The sequence below is a fragment of the Solanum tuberosum genome, unplaced genomic scaffold, assembly GCF_000226075.1.
Source record: "Solanum tuberosum cultivar DM 1-3 516 R44 unplaced genomic scaffold, SolTub_3.0 scf00087, whole genome shotgun sequence".
Taxonomy (NCBI): Eukaryota; Viridiplantae; Streptophyta; class Magnoliopsida; order Solanales; family Solanaceae; genus Solanum; species Solanum tuberosum.
In genome coordinates this window covers 181,787-200,229 of record NW_006239017.1, presented here as the reverse complement: position 1 = coordinate 200,229, position 18,443 = coordinate 181,787, and the positions used below count along the sequence as shown (strand labels likewise).

Sequence of the window (18,443 nt, the reverse complement as noted above, 5' to 3'; positions counted from 1 at the left end):
CTTTATCAAAATAAAAAAAAGTGAAAATTTGAAGAAGCGTGGAAGAACGCAGCAAATAGCATCAATACAAAATATTGATAGCTTGGAAGAACTTTCCCTTGATATCAAACCAAAACATGATCTTACTCCCTCCAGATTGCAGGGCAGTGAAGTGAACTGTACAAAATGGAACTACTAATTTTACAATATGTACTTCCCCAGTTTTCAACTTATCCACATCCTCCCACAAACGATTTCGAGCCAATCAAAAAAGAAGAAAAAGCATGGACGTTTATATGGATGATACAAAATATGAGCTGAGAGCACAAAATTCGTCTATCGCTCATAGAAATGACTGAGAGAACTGTGCCCTCACTGCAAAACTTGTTGAAATTCCATCAAACGTCACTTTTTGGAGGTGGAAGATGGGCTTGCTGCCTCTTTGAATGCGGATGGGCAGAGATCACTTACTGTACAGATTGCACAACGTGGTCTCAAAGGAGTACAAATGGTCTGACCAAACCCAACCTGTTTTTAAGATCAATGAAACCAAGTAAACTAAGCAATAAAACAAAAAGTGATTCACAAGGAACATAAAAACAGAAACGATTTAATATGTGGAAAGCTAATTGTGTACTCTGGCGCAACCATCTAAATATTCTTCTTGATTCAGATGGTGAAAAGTTTCAAGAAAGAAGAGATTATTGAGATAGTCAGTTTCTCAACATTGCACCAGTGTGGAATCAATTCAAGTAAATATGTTCAGCCTTTTGAACTTTTAAGATAAGTTCCCTTGTCAGATACGTCGTTCTATGGTTTATGAGCAGCAGCCTTGTTTTTTTCCCCACCAAAGAATTCATAATGTGCATCCACGTTGATGGATTCTTTAACTACATATGATGATCAGACACTGCAGAATTCATGCATAATGCTTTTTGCAGATTATGGATGGCTCTCGCTAAGATAAGATGAAAAGAACCATTCTAGAATCTCCTACCAGCTTTGAATACAAGTAGCTATAAATTACGCATGCAGGAAAAATAGATGAGAGACATACCAAGAGAGGATTGATTGGCACCCATTCCTCCTTTGGAAGCCAAAGTTGCAAGGACTCCCTGGTCTCCTCAGGGGTTCTCGTTTTCTAACAAGAACAAAGTAAGAAATTGAACAACATAATTAGAGAATTTATAGATCCTTAGATACTGCAACTGTTTTTCAAATATATTTAATTCCTACACTAGGCCTAAATATGTTTTCGTGCCACAAATACTACCCAAAATGGTTAATGGAGTGCTCAAACAAAACAACACACCCAGTGTAATCCAACAAGTGGGGATCTGGGAGGGTAGGATGTACTAAGACCTTACCCCTACCTTTGTCAGATAGAGAGGTTGTTTCCGATAGACCCTCGGATCAAACTCCACACCATAAGTTTGCTATTATGAAAGTAACCCATAATTATTTGAAAGCCAAATAAAGGCAGAAGTTTAGAGTTGCTTCCATTTTCTTTTTTTTTTACCAAGGACTTCCATATATTTTTGCTTTCGTCAACAAATATGAATTTAGTTAAAATTGGAAACAATAGCATCTAATTAAATGAGAATCACTCACTCCTGACACCACATTAGATGTAGCCTCATTGTCAGATGGAAATCAAGAATACCTGCTTAGTTCCAGGACGTGATACCCATCCAAGCCGATTAGAAATACGATGCACATGAGTATCTACACATATCCCTTGGACGTTTTCCCATGCAACATTCATAACCTAAAGGAATATACATCGAACTAGTTTACAAGTGAAAATGACAAGGAAATAGAGAAAAACACAACTTCCTTACTAGATGAGCCATCTTGGGACCAATTCCTGGGAGCAGAAGCAATTCTTCCAGAGAACTAGGGATGTCCCCATTGTATTTTGATAGACAAATTTTTGCTACTTTTTTTAGGTTGCTAGCCTTTCGCGTGTAAAACCCCACCTGAAAGGGAAACGGTGTGCATACATCAACAATCAATGTTCAGAAAACTCTCAAACATGTTGATCAAAGGACAGTACTTTAATGTTCTTAATTGTTTTTTGCATTTCAGCTGATCTAGGTCTAACAAAAACATTATAGTATATAAGTGATTGGCATACAAGAAGGCATACTGGATATATCAAACTCTTGATTGTTTCTTCATTTGCTGAGTCAATGGCATCTGCAGCAAGCAAGCCATTTTGAAGGAGACGCTGGATAGCTCCTGTTGATAATAAGTCCTCAATGAATGAAAGTAAAATAACAGCATTCCATGCCTGGATGTATTCCAGATTATTGGAACCGGGGCCTTAGTTCTACCAAAACATGATGTAGTAATGAGAACACACAACAATTTAGCACTTTCAACTCAAAAATCATGTATTCGTTTTTGGACATGAGTTTCGAGAATTCTCAAGTTACAAATGAGCATTTGATAGAAAAATCACCATACAAGGTCACGGGGATATCAGCAAAGCTTTTATGCTAATAACCAGGGCATAAAACGAGGCTCTTCAAATAAAAATGCAAAAAGGAAAGGCAGGAATGCTAAATTTTTTTAGGACAATGACAACGACCAAATTTTGAATTTTAAGATATAGTAATCAGTAGAAAACGAAGTATCTTAGACAAAATCAAGTTGAAATGTTAGGCACAATATAATTAGGAATAGCAACCTCGAGTTGAAAAGCAAAGCAAATTATACAAAAAGTTGAGAACAAATCAGTAAGAGATATTTCAAATTAGAAGATTAGCAACTTCAGAACTTGCCATGATTAACTTGATCTTTGGTCTGGCTTGACAAGAGTGATGATACAAGGACTGCAAATCTTCTTTCCTGATAAAAACATGAAGTGTCAAAATAAGCAACAAAGTCAAGATGGAGCATCCAGAAGTCATCAACAATTGAAGAGTTCTCCACCAAAGGGTCAGCAAGGAATACAATCTATCAAACTTGAATGGATGAAATACCCATTCACGATCAACAACTAGAAGAATTAATTGTCAAAAACACGTAAGCATCTTCAACTGAAAAATAGATTGATTATAATAACTTCCCAGACTAGGCAACACTGAATTAGTAGGATATTAGTTGAATACCTAACCTTAATGACAAGATTAAAAAAATAACATCCATCAATTGTATCTTTTGCCGAGCTTTTTTCACCACAAATGTTTTTGCCTGTCCTTTTCCAGAGTTAAATAGTTCCTTTTATGGGGTAATAAACATGGATAATCCTCTAGATTGCTGAAATTAAGCACCTCCCTGCTTAGGGAGATACACTACTGACTATACTCCTTGAATTTAGTTCCATGGTATATGTGACCCATGAAGTTCTGTAAGTAGTTAGTCAAAAGGAGGTCAGAGGTTGCTAATGTCACATGAAAGAAAGGCTCAAATCTATCCTTTCTGATGTAACTTCATTTTTACTCTTTTCCATGTCCTTTTCACATGAAAGAAAGGCTCAATAATATGCTTTTGTGTTCAATTAGTGCAAAAATATTATCACCTTGGCAGGAAGTGAACTCCCAGCTTTCTCACAACCCATGGAGTCTACAGGTGCATCTTCTGCGGATCTCATCTTGCGGATTCCTTCAAGGACTTTTTCCCAGTTCAAAGGTGGTTGCAGTGGATCAGATAGACTGAAGCCTTTAATTTCTGTCCTTCAACAGACCTTGGCTTAGTGATATTTTTGAGAAAGTCACAGACCTTGGCTTAGTGATATGTTTAAGCAAGACAAAGTGCCCATTGGATCAACATAACATAAAGTTGCACACAAAGGTGCTTCAAGTCCTATTTATTTCAAACTAACAATGGTAAAATATAAACCAAAAAGAAACCTCGGTATTAGCAAACCACAGCAAAATAATAAACAGAACTCCTTTGCTCACAAAGAGTGGCGGAAGATTCTTCCAGCTTGCATATGGTAGAAAATTTGGAAAGAGAAGAATGCAAGATGTTTTGAAGGCAGGAGCAGTTCAATCCAGAAGATCAAGAGTTCTTGCGTTTCTCTTTTTTATTTTTGGTGTAAGAGTCATTACTAGACTTTTTGGCCTCTTTGTAAGTTTTTTAACGGGCAGCAAGGAATCGAGTGAATGACCTTAATGATCGTTTTAGACAGGGGTTGTATTTGTAGGTATGATGTAACAGCCCTTTTTTGGGGTGCTGATAAATATAACATGTTAACAATTTTTTAAAAGATAGACAGAATTCTATTAAAGCATCAACGAAAATCTCATTAATTCAAGACTAAGGCTAATTTTGTCACCTAAGAGTGTCTAGAAAGATAAACTGAAGCAAAGAACTCTTTCCTTTTTCTTCTTCATTCACTTTGGTAGTATAAAATTAAAATCATACATTATCAAAGAAAAAATTACATCCTCATGCTACATATTTCTATTCAATGTGTCAATTGATGACTTCAATTCTGAATAATTGAAGTAATGAAACCAATGAATGACATATATTGTTTATCCCATGAATTGGACTCTTCCATTGAAAGTTATAGCCATTGACCAGTAGATTTGTCAAGCTAGTTGGCAGAGAAATAGTTTCGCGGTTTTAACTATCCAGACTTAAGCTTTTGATCTACCAAACAGCCATTTGGAGAATCTATATACATGTCTAGTTGGGTTTTCTTTGTGAGTTATCTTTCAAGAAATGTTGATTATTTTCAGGATTATAGTTTGTACATGTGATATTAGGTTAGAGGTAAGATCTGTTAAAAAAAAATTATCCTAGAGATGGAGGTTTATTACATCCGGAAAAAACACTCTGCAGTGACATGAAGGAAAGAAGATTTGAGGAGGTTCTCCTTTTCAGATTTGAAATAGACTAGTACGATCTTTTGAACCTTTAATTAAGTAGAAAAAAGATATCTCGCAGGTTAAATACTTATCCTTAGGGGACAAGTTTTTTCCTTTTCTTTAAGTGCATATTCACATTACCACCTCATTTACCTGTTTGCGTCAACTGGGATAGAGCTTTTTCTCCTGTCAAACGCACGGATTTGGAAGGTGCTGCACAAAGTAAAGAATGATTGGCACACGGATGAAAAACAAGAAAATTAGGAAAGTCCAAATGCTGATGGACAGGATCATAAAATAGCAGAGCTGCAGAGGTGACTGAAAGCTTGTACTTGTGACAGAGTTCTATACCACTCAAGCATCATTAAAAACATGTAAGAGAAATGGCAATAACATAGAAAATTCTACCTTCTTTCTCTCCCTATCATACAAAAAAAAGGCCTTTTTCACTTGCTGACAAAACAAGTTCTTATACTTTCAACACTTATTTTTCTTTTTCTAAGTAGGCCTGCACATATTTTATAACTTAGAAATTAGTTAGTCAACAAATTATCAGTACTTTTAAGGCTGTCATGACATTTGATGTGCCATTGAAAAGCCACAGATATAGATCTTCAATTACTAATATGCCTTTGATAAAACGATTAGCAAATAATGGGTCGTGTACTTCCTCTCTCTACACAACATAGTGTTTACATGCCTTACTCATATGCTTTTCCCTTCCTTTCATATCACCTTGGTTAATACACAAGGAAGTCAAAGTGCTTAGTCATGTTCCTCATGACAACTGCTTCTATGTAAAAATAAAGATATCTGATGGGTTATAAGGACTCCATCGCATATACTTACTTCAATTAGTCATCTCCGATCACTTTTGCTGTATTGATATCGTTTCTTACTTATCCTTGTTAACTTTCAAGAGTTAGTTCAAGTCAAGTCATGCAATTTTTTGGGTCTCATTAACTCAATCTTGATTTCTTCGAGTCAATAAACAAGTACGTACACACACTAACATTTTTTTTAGCACTAGATAACTACAGAACTTGGATATTCTGTATTTTTCCATTTTTTGGACAATCACTTTATCTAATAGAAGTTCTTGGTAAAGTTGTATGTTTTTAGCGTCTTGAGCTTGGATAAAAACTTGTACAAAATCATGTTCAAACTTCATCTAATCATGCAAAAGTTTTGATCCAATCGCATTCATTCATTTCATCAAAAACTATAGCACTGATTGTCAAATTTATTGTACCTACTACCCCATAGCATGGGGTAGGCAAGAATATGAAGTCCAACAATAATCAAGCTTAACAAGGTAAAAGGTGTTGCTTTCCAGGCACAAGGATACAAGAAGCAAGTTAAAATAACAAGGTTTGTGCGGTCATTGCCCTTGTCTGCTTGGCAAGTAATCTTGTTCTCTTGATTAGGGACATCTAGGCAAATAATTGTCAGTGTATTGATGGTGATATGAATAGTTATGGAGTCAAAATAAAGACTTGAGACTTACTTGGCTGGGAATGCGTAGCTTCCTTGGAATAGGAAAAATCCTCTATCTCGGGCAATTTAACAAGCTGCAAAAGCCAAAAAAAAAAAAAGATCAGAAAGCTCTCTTTCCTTTTGTGTCCCTGAAAAGCCAAATGATCAAATTACCGTAAATAACTCAAATGATCAAAGCAAAGAAGTATCACAACTATACACATATTATGCATGGATTATGGACGCCTATTTAGGTTTATTCTTTTAAATACAACCATTACAAGCCAAAACTAATAAAAACGTAGTAGTACCATACTTTTTTGCCAGAAGACTCTTCCTTGACCTCTTTGGCTATGATTTCCACAGTCTTTTTAACTCTCTTTCTTCGGATGAAAACACGAAGTTCAGGAACGGAGCTTCCACCTGAGCCATCACAACCTGAACATAAAAAAAACTTCAATATTACAGAAATTTTCCAACAATAGCTGAAATCTTCCCCCACCCCTCAAAAAAGTTACCCCTTTTAAACTCAAAAATGGATTCTTTATTGTTTGGCTGACCTGGGTTTTTCTGAGAAGGGGTTTCTTGGTTGAGGGAACTTCGTGTTCTTTGCATTTTGGCTGAGGAAATGGTTTGAATTCCAAGTGGGATTGAGGGAAGAAACGCAGTGTTTCTCAGAAGAGAGACGGACATTTTGATTAAAATCAAACCATAGTTTCGGTTCTTGATTCTTGGAGCCAGCTTCAAAAATTGAAAAGAATAAGCTCAATGTTAAATACCTTAATTATTGATAAATTTACTTTAATAAATATATGCAAAAAAATATCTTTTTAAATATTATAATCTTAAATGTACTCTGTAATATAAAAAGTTGAAACTAAAAAGGAGTCAAAAAATGAATATGCATTTTTTTATAAAAATTAATTAAAAATATAAGAGGAATAAATTCAATTGACATCTAAATTGTTGAGTTAAATTGTTATTAGAATCTTCTATCTATATTATAAAAAAAAAATCGAACAACAACAATGTGGTATGATATGTGATCTTTTAAAAGCTAGAAGTTAAATTTCAATGGATAAAAAATAAATATAGCTAATTTTAAATGATGAATAACAAATATAACTATAAAATATGATTGTATGAGTATATTTATTGAAAAAGTATAACAAACAAATATAACTCTTTTTTTAAAATTAAAGGGAAAATATAATCTTTTTCCACAATATAGATTATAAAAAGATAGAATAGTTCATATTATAATAGACTAAACTACAATACTTAGATATATAAATTTACTATAAAGTCATAATAAATTAGGAAGAAATAATCAAAATAGTCTTGATGTATCGGGATCATTTTGAAGTGATTTTTTTTTTTTTTTAATATTTTCAAATTATTGAAAAAATTAAATCCAACTTTAAAATGAATTCTGAAACATTAAGGTCAAATAATTTTTTGAGAGTTCAACTCAAAATGAAAAATCATAGTCAAATTGATTATTTTTATAGGCACTTTAAGGAGTATATCTATCAATTAGACATATTAACAAGGATCAAAATAATGCAACTCCAATACATGAGGGACCATTTTGATAATCTTCTTTAGGAATTAGTAACATTCTTTCTTTTTAGAAATTTCGAAACATTGATCCCTCTTTTTTCCCTTCTTGTTGAATTGCAGGTCCGGAGTTCTAGTAAGGAAGCAGGTAAAGCCATGACAGTGGCAGCAGGAATTGGATACGCTTTGTTAGCTCTTGGCCCTTCTCTCTCACTCTTCATCGCTCTAATCTCCAAAAAACCCTTCTTGATTCTCACACTTCTTTCAAGGTAAACTTCCAATTCAGGGTTACTTTTTTTGAAAATTTCTTCAAATTCTCAAAAAGTACAGTTATTGACAAATTGAGTGCTTTTATAGTTCATTTATTTGAGGCAAGTTTGGTGGGGTTTTTTCCTTTCATGGGTGCGAGTGACTTGGTCATTGTAAATGGGGACATATTGTTGTCATTTCTTACTTAAAGATTGTATTTTTTTTGGTTACTGGGTGTGGTTGGTTTGTTTCACCTGAGTCGAGTTCCTATCCGAAACAATATTTCTACTTTCAAAAGGTAGAGCCAAAGCTGCGTACACTCTACCCTCCTCCACAGACCCCACTTGTGGGATTGCACGGGGTATGTTGTTGTTGGATGTGATTGGTTTGTAGTAAATGCTGACATATAGTTGTCATTCTTTGTTCATTTGATTATAATGGGGAATCCCTTTGTTGCTCAATTATATTACTTTACTAAAGGTGACTATATGAACTACTACTGTTGTTACATTTTCATCATATATGATGTTTTCTTCTGCCGTAATCGGTTTGGTGTTTGTCAATCGTGGTGTGGTTTGTGTTGTGGGTTAGCAGATTTCCATATGCATTAGTATTGTTAACTTATGATTGTTCTTTGTGAATAATTTTTTTTTCTTTCTACTTTGGTAGTACATTGGTATGGCTTATGAGTCTGATAGTAATGTCAGCGCTTTGGAGGGCTTTCCTTCCACTAAAAACCACAGCATGGTGGCCGTATGCTATCCTCATACTCACTTCTGTTGGTTTTCAAGAAGGACTTCGTATTCTCTTCTGGAAAGTTTACAAGTAAGTCAGCCTACAACTAATGTCTTGTGTACACTCTTCTGTCTGCATTGGTTGAACTAGTTGTAACTGAGTGAAATCCATAGGTGATATCGATATCACTATAACCAATTAGTAGTTTATTTGCAGAAAAATTGTGTGAAGAGTAGAAATGCTAAATAGAAGATAGATAAGTTGACATTATGCCGTTTGAATTACTTGTAGATTTCCCAAAAACTTTTGGAGTTTCGTACTCATGATTTTTTTTCCCGAAGAAGTATACACATGATTGATGTGCTATGATAACGTAAAGGATTTACATATGTATTGAACTCATACAATTTCCAGTGAAATAGATCATCAAAGTGGCGCTCTCCAAATTATGTTATGAAAATGTGAAGGACTCACATAGGTATTGAACTCATATATTTTCCAGTGCAAGAGGTCATCAAAGTGGCGCTCTCTAGATTATACTATGAAAATGTGAAGAGCCGACTTGCATACGTGTTAAACTCATATAATTTCCAGTGCAAAATGTCATAAACATGACCTCTCCAAATTAGAGACATTATTTATCCCCAACAGACCTTGTGTTTTGCTACTACATGATTGTAGATACTTGCATGCAATTGTGCCAATTGACCACACAGAAAGCCAAGATGAGATATATCATTACTTTGATAATCATCTGAAGTAGCCTTTGACATATAGAGCCAATTCTCGTGTTTCAACTAACATAGTTTCACATGGAACTGCTTGAGTAAAGAATATGTTGAAGCCAAATGAAGTAAATTACATGCAGAAATGAATAAACATAGCTTTATTAAGATGTAAACATCCTTTTCATCAGTAGTGGATAGTCCATGTTTCCTTGCTATACTATGCTGACTTGGTGTATAGCCACTTATTGATCCCTGCCGGCTCTTTTGTCTAGGATATATGGCCATGCTTTCCATGTTGGAAATGTGCGTGGTTACGAAAACTAGTATATGAGGAATTCAAATTTATTTATCAGATATATTGTGAAACTTATTTTTCTAATAAAAAATTAGTAGAATATCCCATCTGCTTATATTTACGAGGACTAGACCTCAACAAGAAATCTATCCTTCTGCTCATTCCCTCTCTTCGTTTGCCTTTTTCTTATTCAGCAGATTTCCTCTATTTGTTGCATCATTGCTTGACATGGTTTATATTTTTCATTTGGAAATTTGTTGCTGATTTTGCTTGGTCACAACTGTCACCTCAAAAGATTGGTTATAATTTGTTGGGAAGAACTTTTATGACTTCCAGTACCTTTATCCTACTCTATTTGTAGAATTTACCCTTAACTTTGTATTCCATGTTTGTGTTATGTCAGGAAGCTGGAGGATATATTGGATGCATTTGCTGACAGAGTCTCTAAACCTCGCCTCTTTATGACGGACAAGATGCAAATTGCTCTTGGTAGAATACTGAACATTTTCGCTACATGTCTTTTAAATTCTAGTATTTAGTTTTGATACTTTTTCTATCTCCCCTAGAATATCATTTGTTATAATTTTCTTTTTTCACTAAGGTACCTAAATGGGGAGGCTAGGAAAAATGAGTGTGGAAGACTTGTCACAATGATCTGAAAACCCCTAGGGCCTTGCCTTAACCCAACCCAATAAGCGGGAAAATAAAAAGGTGGAAGCAGCTCGCCTACCCATTGAGGGTGTACCTTTTTGTTGCAAAACATGTTACATTTTAGTTTCAGAGCATGCAACAGCGCAGCAAGCTCGTACTGAAGTGTGGACAATATATATATATATAGAGAGAGAGAGAGAGAGAATGTGAGAGACTAAAAGGACAAAAAATTGGTCTAACAAGACAGCAATTCTTAGATCAACAACAACAACAACAACCCAGTGAAATCCCACTAGGTGGGGTCTGGGGAGGGTAAGTAGTACGCAGACCTTGCCACTACCTCGTGGAGGTAGAGAGGCTGTTTCCAAGAGACCCTCAGCTCAAGAATATCAAATCGTAGAGAGAACATAGATACTTCCAGGGCTATGTACGACCATTGGAGCTGCTATTGCATATTATTCATTGGCTGCTTCTGAAAGTTCACTGTTGGCGACATATTTTAGTATTAAAAATGAAATTGTTGATATCATATAGATACCATAGCAACATACAACATCTAAACCCTCTTTTCAGCTCTGCACTTAACTTATTGATCTTCTCCAGTGGAAACAGAATTGAACAGGAAAAACCTCATCATATTTAACGGAAGCTAAAATGGAACTTGCTGATAACTGATGCATCACTTATGCAACTTTTAGGTCTAATTGATTGACAAGTTAAGAACAATTTTGTAATAACAAAATCATCTTGATGGTTTCTGATGTTATACAGATAAAAGGATTATAATAATATCATGAAAACACGTCTGACCATAGGAAACTTGAAGATGCTGTTAGTTGCACTCTCTCTATTGGATTGATGCAATTGAAGTTCTGTTTAGAGATAGGCAGGCAAAGGCGGGACTTAGTAGCTGAGATTGATGTGCTGGTTTCTTTTAACCAGTGTAAAATGAACCAAGAGACTGTCAGTTAGAAAGGAGTTGAAAGTTGAAGGACAGTAAAGGATTGGGTTCTTAATTGAGGAAAGGCACGTTCAATGAGATTGGGATGGAAAAGGCTAGCTTTTAGAGGTTAAATGACTGTGAGGTTTAAGTTTTAACTGCTCTTTCTTTTTTCTGAAGGTTTAGATGTTGCTAATCTGACTGTTATATGAGCTACTTCTACTAGATGGTACCAAGTATTGGAGTGTGAAAATAAAAAGATAAAGGAGTTTTCTTTACAAGCTACCCTGCAGTTTTCTCTATATAAACAACCCTCTTTGCCGTTTTAACTGTCAATAGATGTTCTATTAATTAGAATAAGCATTTTTAAGGGTCATTGTTGTTCATTATGATTCTGAATCCGCCGAGATGTCGAAAATAGTGCTGCACACCGTAATGTTAATTGCTTGTGGCTGCTTAATCTAGGGTACTACTACTGTTTGTACCCCTTTCCAGCTGTATTATTTTGATCTTTCCATTTATGATGAAGGCAAACTACCTTTCTGCTATTAGATATCTAGTGTAGTTTCTGATATTCTTTCTGTTGATCTGACATTAATATCTGATATGTGTTGACATGCAGCTGGGGGTTTGGGACATGGTGTGGCTCATGCTGTGTTTTTCTGCCTTGGCCTTTTGACACCTGCATTTGGACCAGCGACATACTATGTAGAGAAATGCTCAAAGATACCCTTTTTTCTTGTTTCTGGTAAGGGAAATCTGCTATTTCTGAGTTCCTCATTTATTCTTTTGGAAACAGCTTCTGAGTACCTTGTTTCAGCAAACTTTCTATATTTGAAATTGAGAACCAAAGTTAAAGCAGTGAATGGAGTAACTTAGGACCATTATAAACTTCTTTGGATATCCTTACACAACTAATGAGGGACAATTGTAATCTTTAACCCCACACACACGTGTAACCCGGTTCTAGAGCATACATGTGGACTTTAACATTTTTTTTATTTCATATTCTTTAAGCAGAGATGGCGAAGATACTTTCACCAACTTCTAAATGAAGAAGGGGGCGGAGACATTGTGTTGGGTGATTTGGCACACTCAGAAAGACTTCGGGACTTTGGGTACTGCAGGTGTTTTAGGAGCGAGGAGGTTATACGTGCTATTAGTAGGATGAGCAGGGGAAGAGCGACCGGACCCGATGAGATTCCGGTGGATTTTTGGAAGAGCACGGACAAGGCAGGTATAGAGTGGTTGACTGGGTTGTTTAATGTTATTTTTAAGACAGCAAAGATGCCTGATGAATGGAGGTGGAGTACAATGGTTCCGTTGTATAAAAACAAGGGCGATATCCAGAACTGTAACAACTACAGGGGTATCAAGTTGCTAAGCCATACTATGAAGATTTGGGAAAGAGTAGTGGAGATGAGGGTGAGAAGAGGGGTGTCCATTTCTGAGAACCAGTTTGGATTCATGCCTGGACGGTCGACGACCGAAGCCATTCACCTTATGCGAAGACTGGTAGAAAAATATAGAGAAAGGAAGAGAGACCTACATATGGTGTTCATTGACCTTGAAAAGGCCTATGACAAAGTACCGAGGAATGTCCTCTGGAGGTGCTTGGAGGCTAAAGGTGTCCCGATGATTTATATTAGGGCGATAAAGGACATGTACGGTGGAGCCAAGACTCGGGTTAGAACGGTTGGAGGTGACTCGGAGCATTTCCCAGTTGAGATGGGGTTGCACCAAGGATCAGTCCTTAGCCCTTTTCTATTTGCTTTGGTGATGGATGAGTTGACGCGGTCTATTCAAGAGGAGGTCCCATGGTGTATGTTATTTGCGGATGACATAGTACTGATTGATGAGACGCGGGACAGAGTTAATGCGAGGTTGGAAGTGTGGAGACAAACGATTGAGTCCAAAGGGTTCAAGTTGAGTAGGACCAAAACAGAATATTTGGGGTGCAAATTCAGTGATGCGTTGGATGAGGCAGATGTAGAAGTGAGACTTGCCACACAGAGCATCCCCAAGAAAGAAAGTTTTAAGTATCTTGGGTCTGTAATACAAGGAAGTGGTGACATCGATGATGATGTCACACATCGCATTGGGGTTGCGTGGATGAAATGGAGGCTTGCCTCTGGAGTCTTGTGTGATAAGAAAATTCCACCTAGACTTAAAGGTAAGTTCTACAGAGTGGTAGTTAGACCGGCCTTGTTGTATGGAGCGGAGTGTTGGCCAGTCAAGAACTCACATGTTCAAAAAATGCATGTTGCGGAGATGAGGATGTTGAGATGGATGTGTGGACATACTAGGAGTGATAGGATTAAGAATGAAGTTATCCGGGAGAAGGTGGGAGTGGCCTCTGTGGTGGACAAGTTGAGGGAAACGAGACTGAGATGGTTTGGTCATGTGAAGAGACGGGGCGCAGACGCCCCAGTGAGGAGGTGTGAGGGGCTGGTTGTAGAGGGTACGCGGAGGGGTAGAGGTAGGCCTAAGAAGTATTGGGGAGAGGTGATTAGACAGGACTTGGCTCAGCTTCACATTACCGAAGACATGACTCTAGATAGGAAGGAGTGGAGGTCTCGTATTAAGGTTGAAGGTTAGTAGGGCTAGCGTGTTGTCTCTTCTTGCAAGGGTAGGGGTTGTAGCGTGTGTAGTAGTCCTAGTCTTGCACTTGCAGTTCTTTTCTGTGAGATCGATAGCCTTTTGTTGTTTATTGTGTTTCATTTCTCTCATTGTGTATTGAGCTATTAGTAGGATGAGCAGGGGAAGAGCGACCGGACCCGATGAGATTCCGGTGGATTTTTGGAAGAGCACGGACAAGGCAGGTATAGAGTGGTTGACTGGGTTGTTTAATGTTATTTTTAAGACAGCAAAGATGCCTGATGAATGGAGGTGGAGTACAATGGTTCCGTTGTATAAAAACAAGGGCGATATCCAGAACTGTAACAACTACAGGGGTATCAAGTTGCTAAGCCATACTATGAAGATTTGGGAAAGAGTAGTGGAGATGAGGGTGAGAAGAGGGGTGTCCATTTCTGAGAACCAGTTTGGATTCATGCCTGGACGGTCGACGACCGAAGCCATTCACCTTATGCGAAGACTGGTAGAAAAATATAGAGAAAGGAAGAGAGACCTACATATGGTGTTCATTGACCTTGAAAAGGCCTATGACAAAGTACCGAGGAATGTCCTCTGGAGGTGCTTGGAGGCTAAAGGTGTCCCGATGATTTATATTAGGGCGATAAAGGACATGTACGGTGGAGCCAAGACTCGGGTTAGAACGGTTGGAGGTGACTCGGAGCATTTCCCAGTTGAGATGGGGTTGCACCAAGGATCAGTCCTTAGCCCTTTTCTATTTGCTTTGGTGATGGATGAGTTGACGCGGTCTATTCAAGAGGAGGTCCCATGGTGTATGTTATTTGCGGATGACATAGTACTGATTGATGAGACGCGGGACAGAGTTAATGCGAGGTTGGAGGTGTGGAGACAAACGCTTGAGTCCAAAGGGTTTAGGTTGAGTAGGACCAAAACAGAATATTTGGGGTGCAAATTCAGTGATGCGTTGGATGAGGCAGATGTAGAAGTGAGACTTGCCACACAGAGCATCCCCAAGAAAGAAAGTTTTAAGTATCTTGGGTCTGTAATACAAGGAAGTGGTGACATCGATGATGATGTCACACATCGCATTGGGGTTGCGTGGATGAAATGGAGGCTTGCCTCTGGAGTCTTGTGTGATAAGAAAATTCCACCTAGACTTAAAGGTAAGTTCTACAGAGTGGTAGTTAGACCGGCCTTGTTGTATGGAGCGGAGTGTTGGCCAGTCAAGAACTCTCATGTTCAGAAAATGCAGGTTGCGGAGATGAGGATGTTGAGATGGATGTGTGGACATACTAGGAGTGATAGGATTAAGAATGAAGTTATCCGGGAGAAGGTGGGAGTGGCCTCTGTGGTGGACAAGTTGAGGGAAACGAGACTGAGATGGTTTGGTCATGTGAAGAGACGGGGCGCAGACGCCCCAGTGAGGAGGTGTGAGGGGCTGGTTGTAGAGGGTACGCGGAGGGGTAGAGGTAGGCCTAAGAAGTATTGGGGAGAGGTGATTAGACAGGACTTGGCTCAGCTTCACATTACCGAAGACATGACTCTAGATAGGAAGGAGTGGAGGTCTCGTATTAAGGTTGAAGGTTAGTAGGGCTAGCGTGTTGTCTCTTCTTGCAAGGGTAGGGGTTGTAGCGTGTGTAGTAGTCCTAGTCTTGCACTTGCAGTTCTTTTCTGTGAGATCGATAGCCTTTTGTTGTTTATTGTGTTTCATTTCTCTCATTGTGTATTGATGTCATTGTCTTCCTTTGTTGATTGTATATTATCTTTCGTATTGGATGGTATGTATATACACTGTCTTTCTCGCCTTTTACTTGGATTTGATGTACCTGAGCTGAGGGTCTTCCGGAAACAGCCTCTCTACCTCGCACGAGGTAGTGGCAAGGTCTGCGTACACTCTACCCTCCCCAGACCCCACCTAGTGGGATTTTACTGGGTTGTTGTTGTTGTTGTTGTTGTATTCTTTTCTAAGTAGATTAACGAGTGGGTTTTTAATAGAGAAAGAGTAGTCTCAACAAGTTGAAGAGTGGGCCTGGAGCATAGAGATAAAGAGAGATAGGCTCAACAGGCTAAAGAGTGGAAATGGAGTAGAGAGCTAGAGAGAGAATAGTTTGAAGAGTCGATCAAGAGAAAAGTCAGTGACTCAATACACTGTATTGGGATAGAGAAGCCTAGAGCTGCTTGATGGCCTAAGTTGAGATATAAAAACCTACAGAGATAAAAACAAGTAGGGATGAAGTATGTGTGATAACGAGCTTACCTAAAGTTTTGGGTTCCCTTTTCTTAGGGCTGCAAGCCTGCAACTATGGTTTAACTTAGAAAAATAGTGTACAGTATAGTGCATGTTGCCATAGTATTGCTTACTACCTCCATATTTATGCAGTCTTAACACTATTTGGCATTTTAAATTGCAGCAATTATAGCCCTTGCCTTTGCTACCATTCACACTTTCTCCATGGTTATTGCGTTCAGTGGATATGAAGAAGGAAACAAAGTGGACCAGTGTTTTGCTCCTGTTGTTCACTTAATTGCTGGCATGTTGGTAAGTTTCCACATGATTGTGTATGCATACTTGAAGAGTGCACACTAAACCTGTCGAGAAAACCAACTACTAAACTGAATGATACTACAGATCTGGTAACCGAAACTTTCCTAAATAGATCTGCTAATTGTTTGGAGGGCTCTAGCATGAGATCAATATAGAAGCAGATAGTTCTAGCATTTGGTGTGGCTTCTGAATTATTTCGGATTAAAATGTACAAAGTCAATCATAACAAGTTGCTTACATTCTTGGTTACTGAGAGTTGTAGCTTCTACATTTTTCATGTGCGAATATCTATAGTACAGGATCTCCAAAAGAGGTCCATTTCTTCTTATTTCCTTGAAATCAATGACTTGACCATACTATTCAATGTCACTTGCTGATTTCATTTAATGTAGTACAGTTGATCGAGTTTAATAATTATGCTTCCCTTTGTAGATTTACTATATTGATGAAAAACTTGAGCGATGTGAGTGCATTTTTTGATTAAATGACGATTGATGATCTCTGGTTTGTTTTCAGACACTGACGAATCTTGCATTTGGAGGCTGCATGATTGGCATTCCACTTCTCTATTGTGTAGCAATCGTGACCTTGGTACATTGCGGAAAGATGGCATGGAGGAGATTGATAGATACCCGAAGCAGGGAGGGAAACTTCAGCAATAGCCAGTAAGCAAGGATAATAACCTTTTTCGTTATGACTGAGAAGTGTAAAAGATAAGTAATTGCCAGATATGTCTGATGCATGGAGCATTTGTCAAGGGTGACTCAAAGGAGAGACTAGTAAAAGCCTTCGCTTTAGGCCTCCAAAAATATTTCATAGTCGACTTTATATTGGCCAAATCCATATACAGCCACTCAAACTTTACATGAATTTTCATTGTAACACCTAACATTTGCCTTGTACCTATTGAACACCTAATGTTGCAAAAATTTGTGTCTATTCAACACTCGTACCTGATGTGAAATGAAATATGTTTCTCACTTGTATAGATCGAGCGCGTAAAATGAAAAAAATTGCAATGGGTTTCTTGTTCAAAAACACCAGATCTTTTTCATTTTATGCGCGTAAAATATGTTTCTCACATAGGATGAATGTGTCTATTTTTTTAATTGTATACAAATTTAGGTGTCTACTTGTGCACATCGAAAGTTAAAGGGGTAATAGTTGTTAGTTGACGTTAAGTTAATGGTCATGTTTATGTATTATACCTTAAGGAACACACTACAAAAAAACCCCAAATTGCCAATAGATTTTACTAACAAATTACCAACATATTTCTAACTGAATTATATTTTAAAACTTAACAACGAAATTCTAACAGATTACCAACCAAAATCTTACTAACTAAGTATTTTAGTTGGTAAATACGGCGGGAAAAAATGGCGTCAAATTTAGCAACATTCTATCAATGGATTACCAACTGAAATATTACTAACGCACACCTTTTGTTGGTAATATTACCAACGAAGTATATATCGGTTGGTAAATATGACAAAAAATTGTTTATATAATTTATTAACATATTACCAATGAATTACTAACCAAACATTTACCAATGACAAGATTGTGTTGCTAAATTACCAACCAAATATAAATGTGTTGGTAAATTAGTAACGAAATGTAATTTGTTGGTAAACTTGCCAACAAATATCTAATCAGTTGGAAATTTTGCCGACGAATAAAGATTGTAGTTAGTAAATTACTAACATCATTAAAATAGTTGGTAATATACCAACCGATCATTAATCCATTGGTAAAATTTACCAACATATTAATTATTAGTTGGTAATATTACATATGAATGTTTAGTTGAATAGTAACTATTACCAACTGTGAAAAAATTTATTGGTAAATTATTAATTACTAA

General features: G+C 37.2%; 2 protein-coding genes across 2 annotated transcripts; one reads left to right on the top strand and one right to left on the bottom strand.

Annotated features, from left to right (window-relative positions):
• Nucleotides 1-56: 56 nt before the first annotated feature.
• LOC102596980 (endonuclease III homolog 1, chloroplastic) lies at nucleotides 57-7,035 on the bottom strand. Its single transcript, XM_015308758.1, has 11 exons — nucleotides 6,839-7,035; nucleotides 6,595-6,716; nucleotides 6,310-6,373; nucleotides 4,956-5,015; nucleotides 3,506-3,654; nucleotides 2,766-2,832; nucleotides 2,129-2,220; nucleotides 1,821-1,958; nucleotides 1,643-1,747; nucleotides 1,037-1,120; nucleotides 57-507 (listed from the first exon to the last, which is right to left on the bottom strand). The coding sequence occupies exons 1-11, from the start codon at nucleotides 6,969-6,971 to the stop codon at nucleotides 385-387; spliced, it is 1,137 nt and encodes a 378-aa protein (XP_015164244.1). The 5' UTR covers nucleotides 6,972-7,035; the 3' UTR covers nucleotides 57-384.
• Nucleotides 7,036-7,854: 819 nt separating this feature from the next.
• Nucleotides 7,855-17,525, top strand: LOC102593469 (gamma-secretase subunit APH1-like). Its single transcript, XM_006347217.2, has 6 exons — nucleotides 7,855-8,107; nucleotides 8,757-8,912; nucleotides 10,249-10,334; nucleotides 12,059-12,184; nucleotides 16,443-16,570; nucleotides 17,093-17,525. Exons 1-6 carry the CDS (start codon nucleotides 7,995-7,997, stop codon nucleotides 17,243-17,245), a joined length of 762 nt encoding a protein of 253 aa, XP_006347279.1. The 5' UTR covers nucleotides 7,855-7,994; the 3' UTR covers nucleotides 17,246-17,525.
• The last annotated feature ends 918 nt before the right edge of the window (nucleotides 17,526-18,443 follow it).

Bases quoted from the DNA above. Each gene is read 5' to 3' on its own strand.
- LOC102596980 (XM_015308758.1), bottom strand. From the start codon at position 6,971: ATGTCCGTCTCTCTTCTGAGAAACACTGCGTTTCTTCCCTCAATCCCA. The intron at 2,833-3,505 runs GTGATAATATTT...TGTTTTTATCAG, and splicing joins GGAGTTCACTTCCTGCCAAG to GAAAGAAGATTTGCAGTCCT. The intron at 1,748-1,820 runs GTAAGGAAGTTG...ATATTCCTTTAG, and splicing joins GTCCCAAGATGGCTCATCTA to GTTATGAATGTTGCATGGGA.
- LOC102593469 (XM_006347217.2), top strand. From the start codon at position 7,995: ATGACAGTGGCAGCAGGAATTGGATACGCTTTGTTAGCTCTTGGCCCT. The intron at 8,108-8,756 runs GTAAACTTCCAA...CTACTTTGGTAG, and splicing joins ATTCTCACACTTCTTTCAAG to TACATTGGTATGGCTTATGA. The intron at 8,913-10,248 runs GTAAGTCAGCCT...GTGTTATGTCAG, and splicing joins CTCTTCTGGAAAGTTTACAA to GAAGCTGGAGGATATATTGG.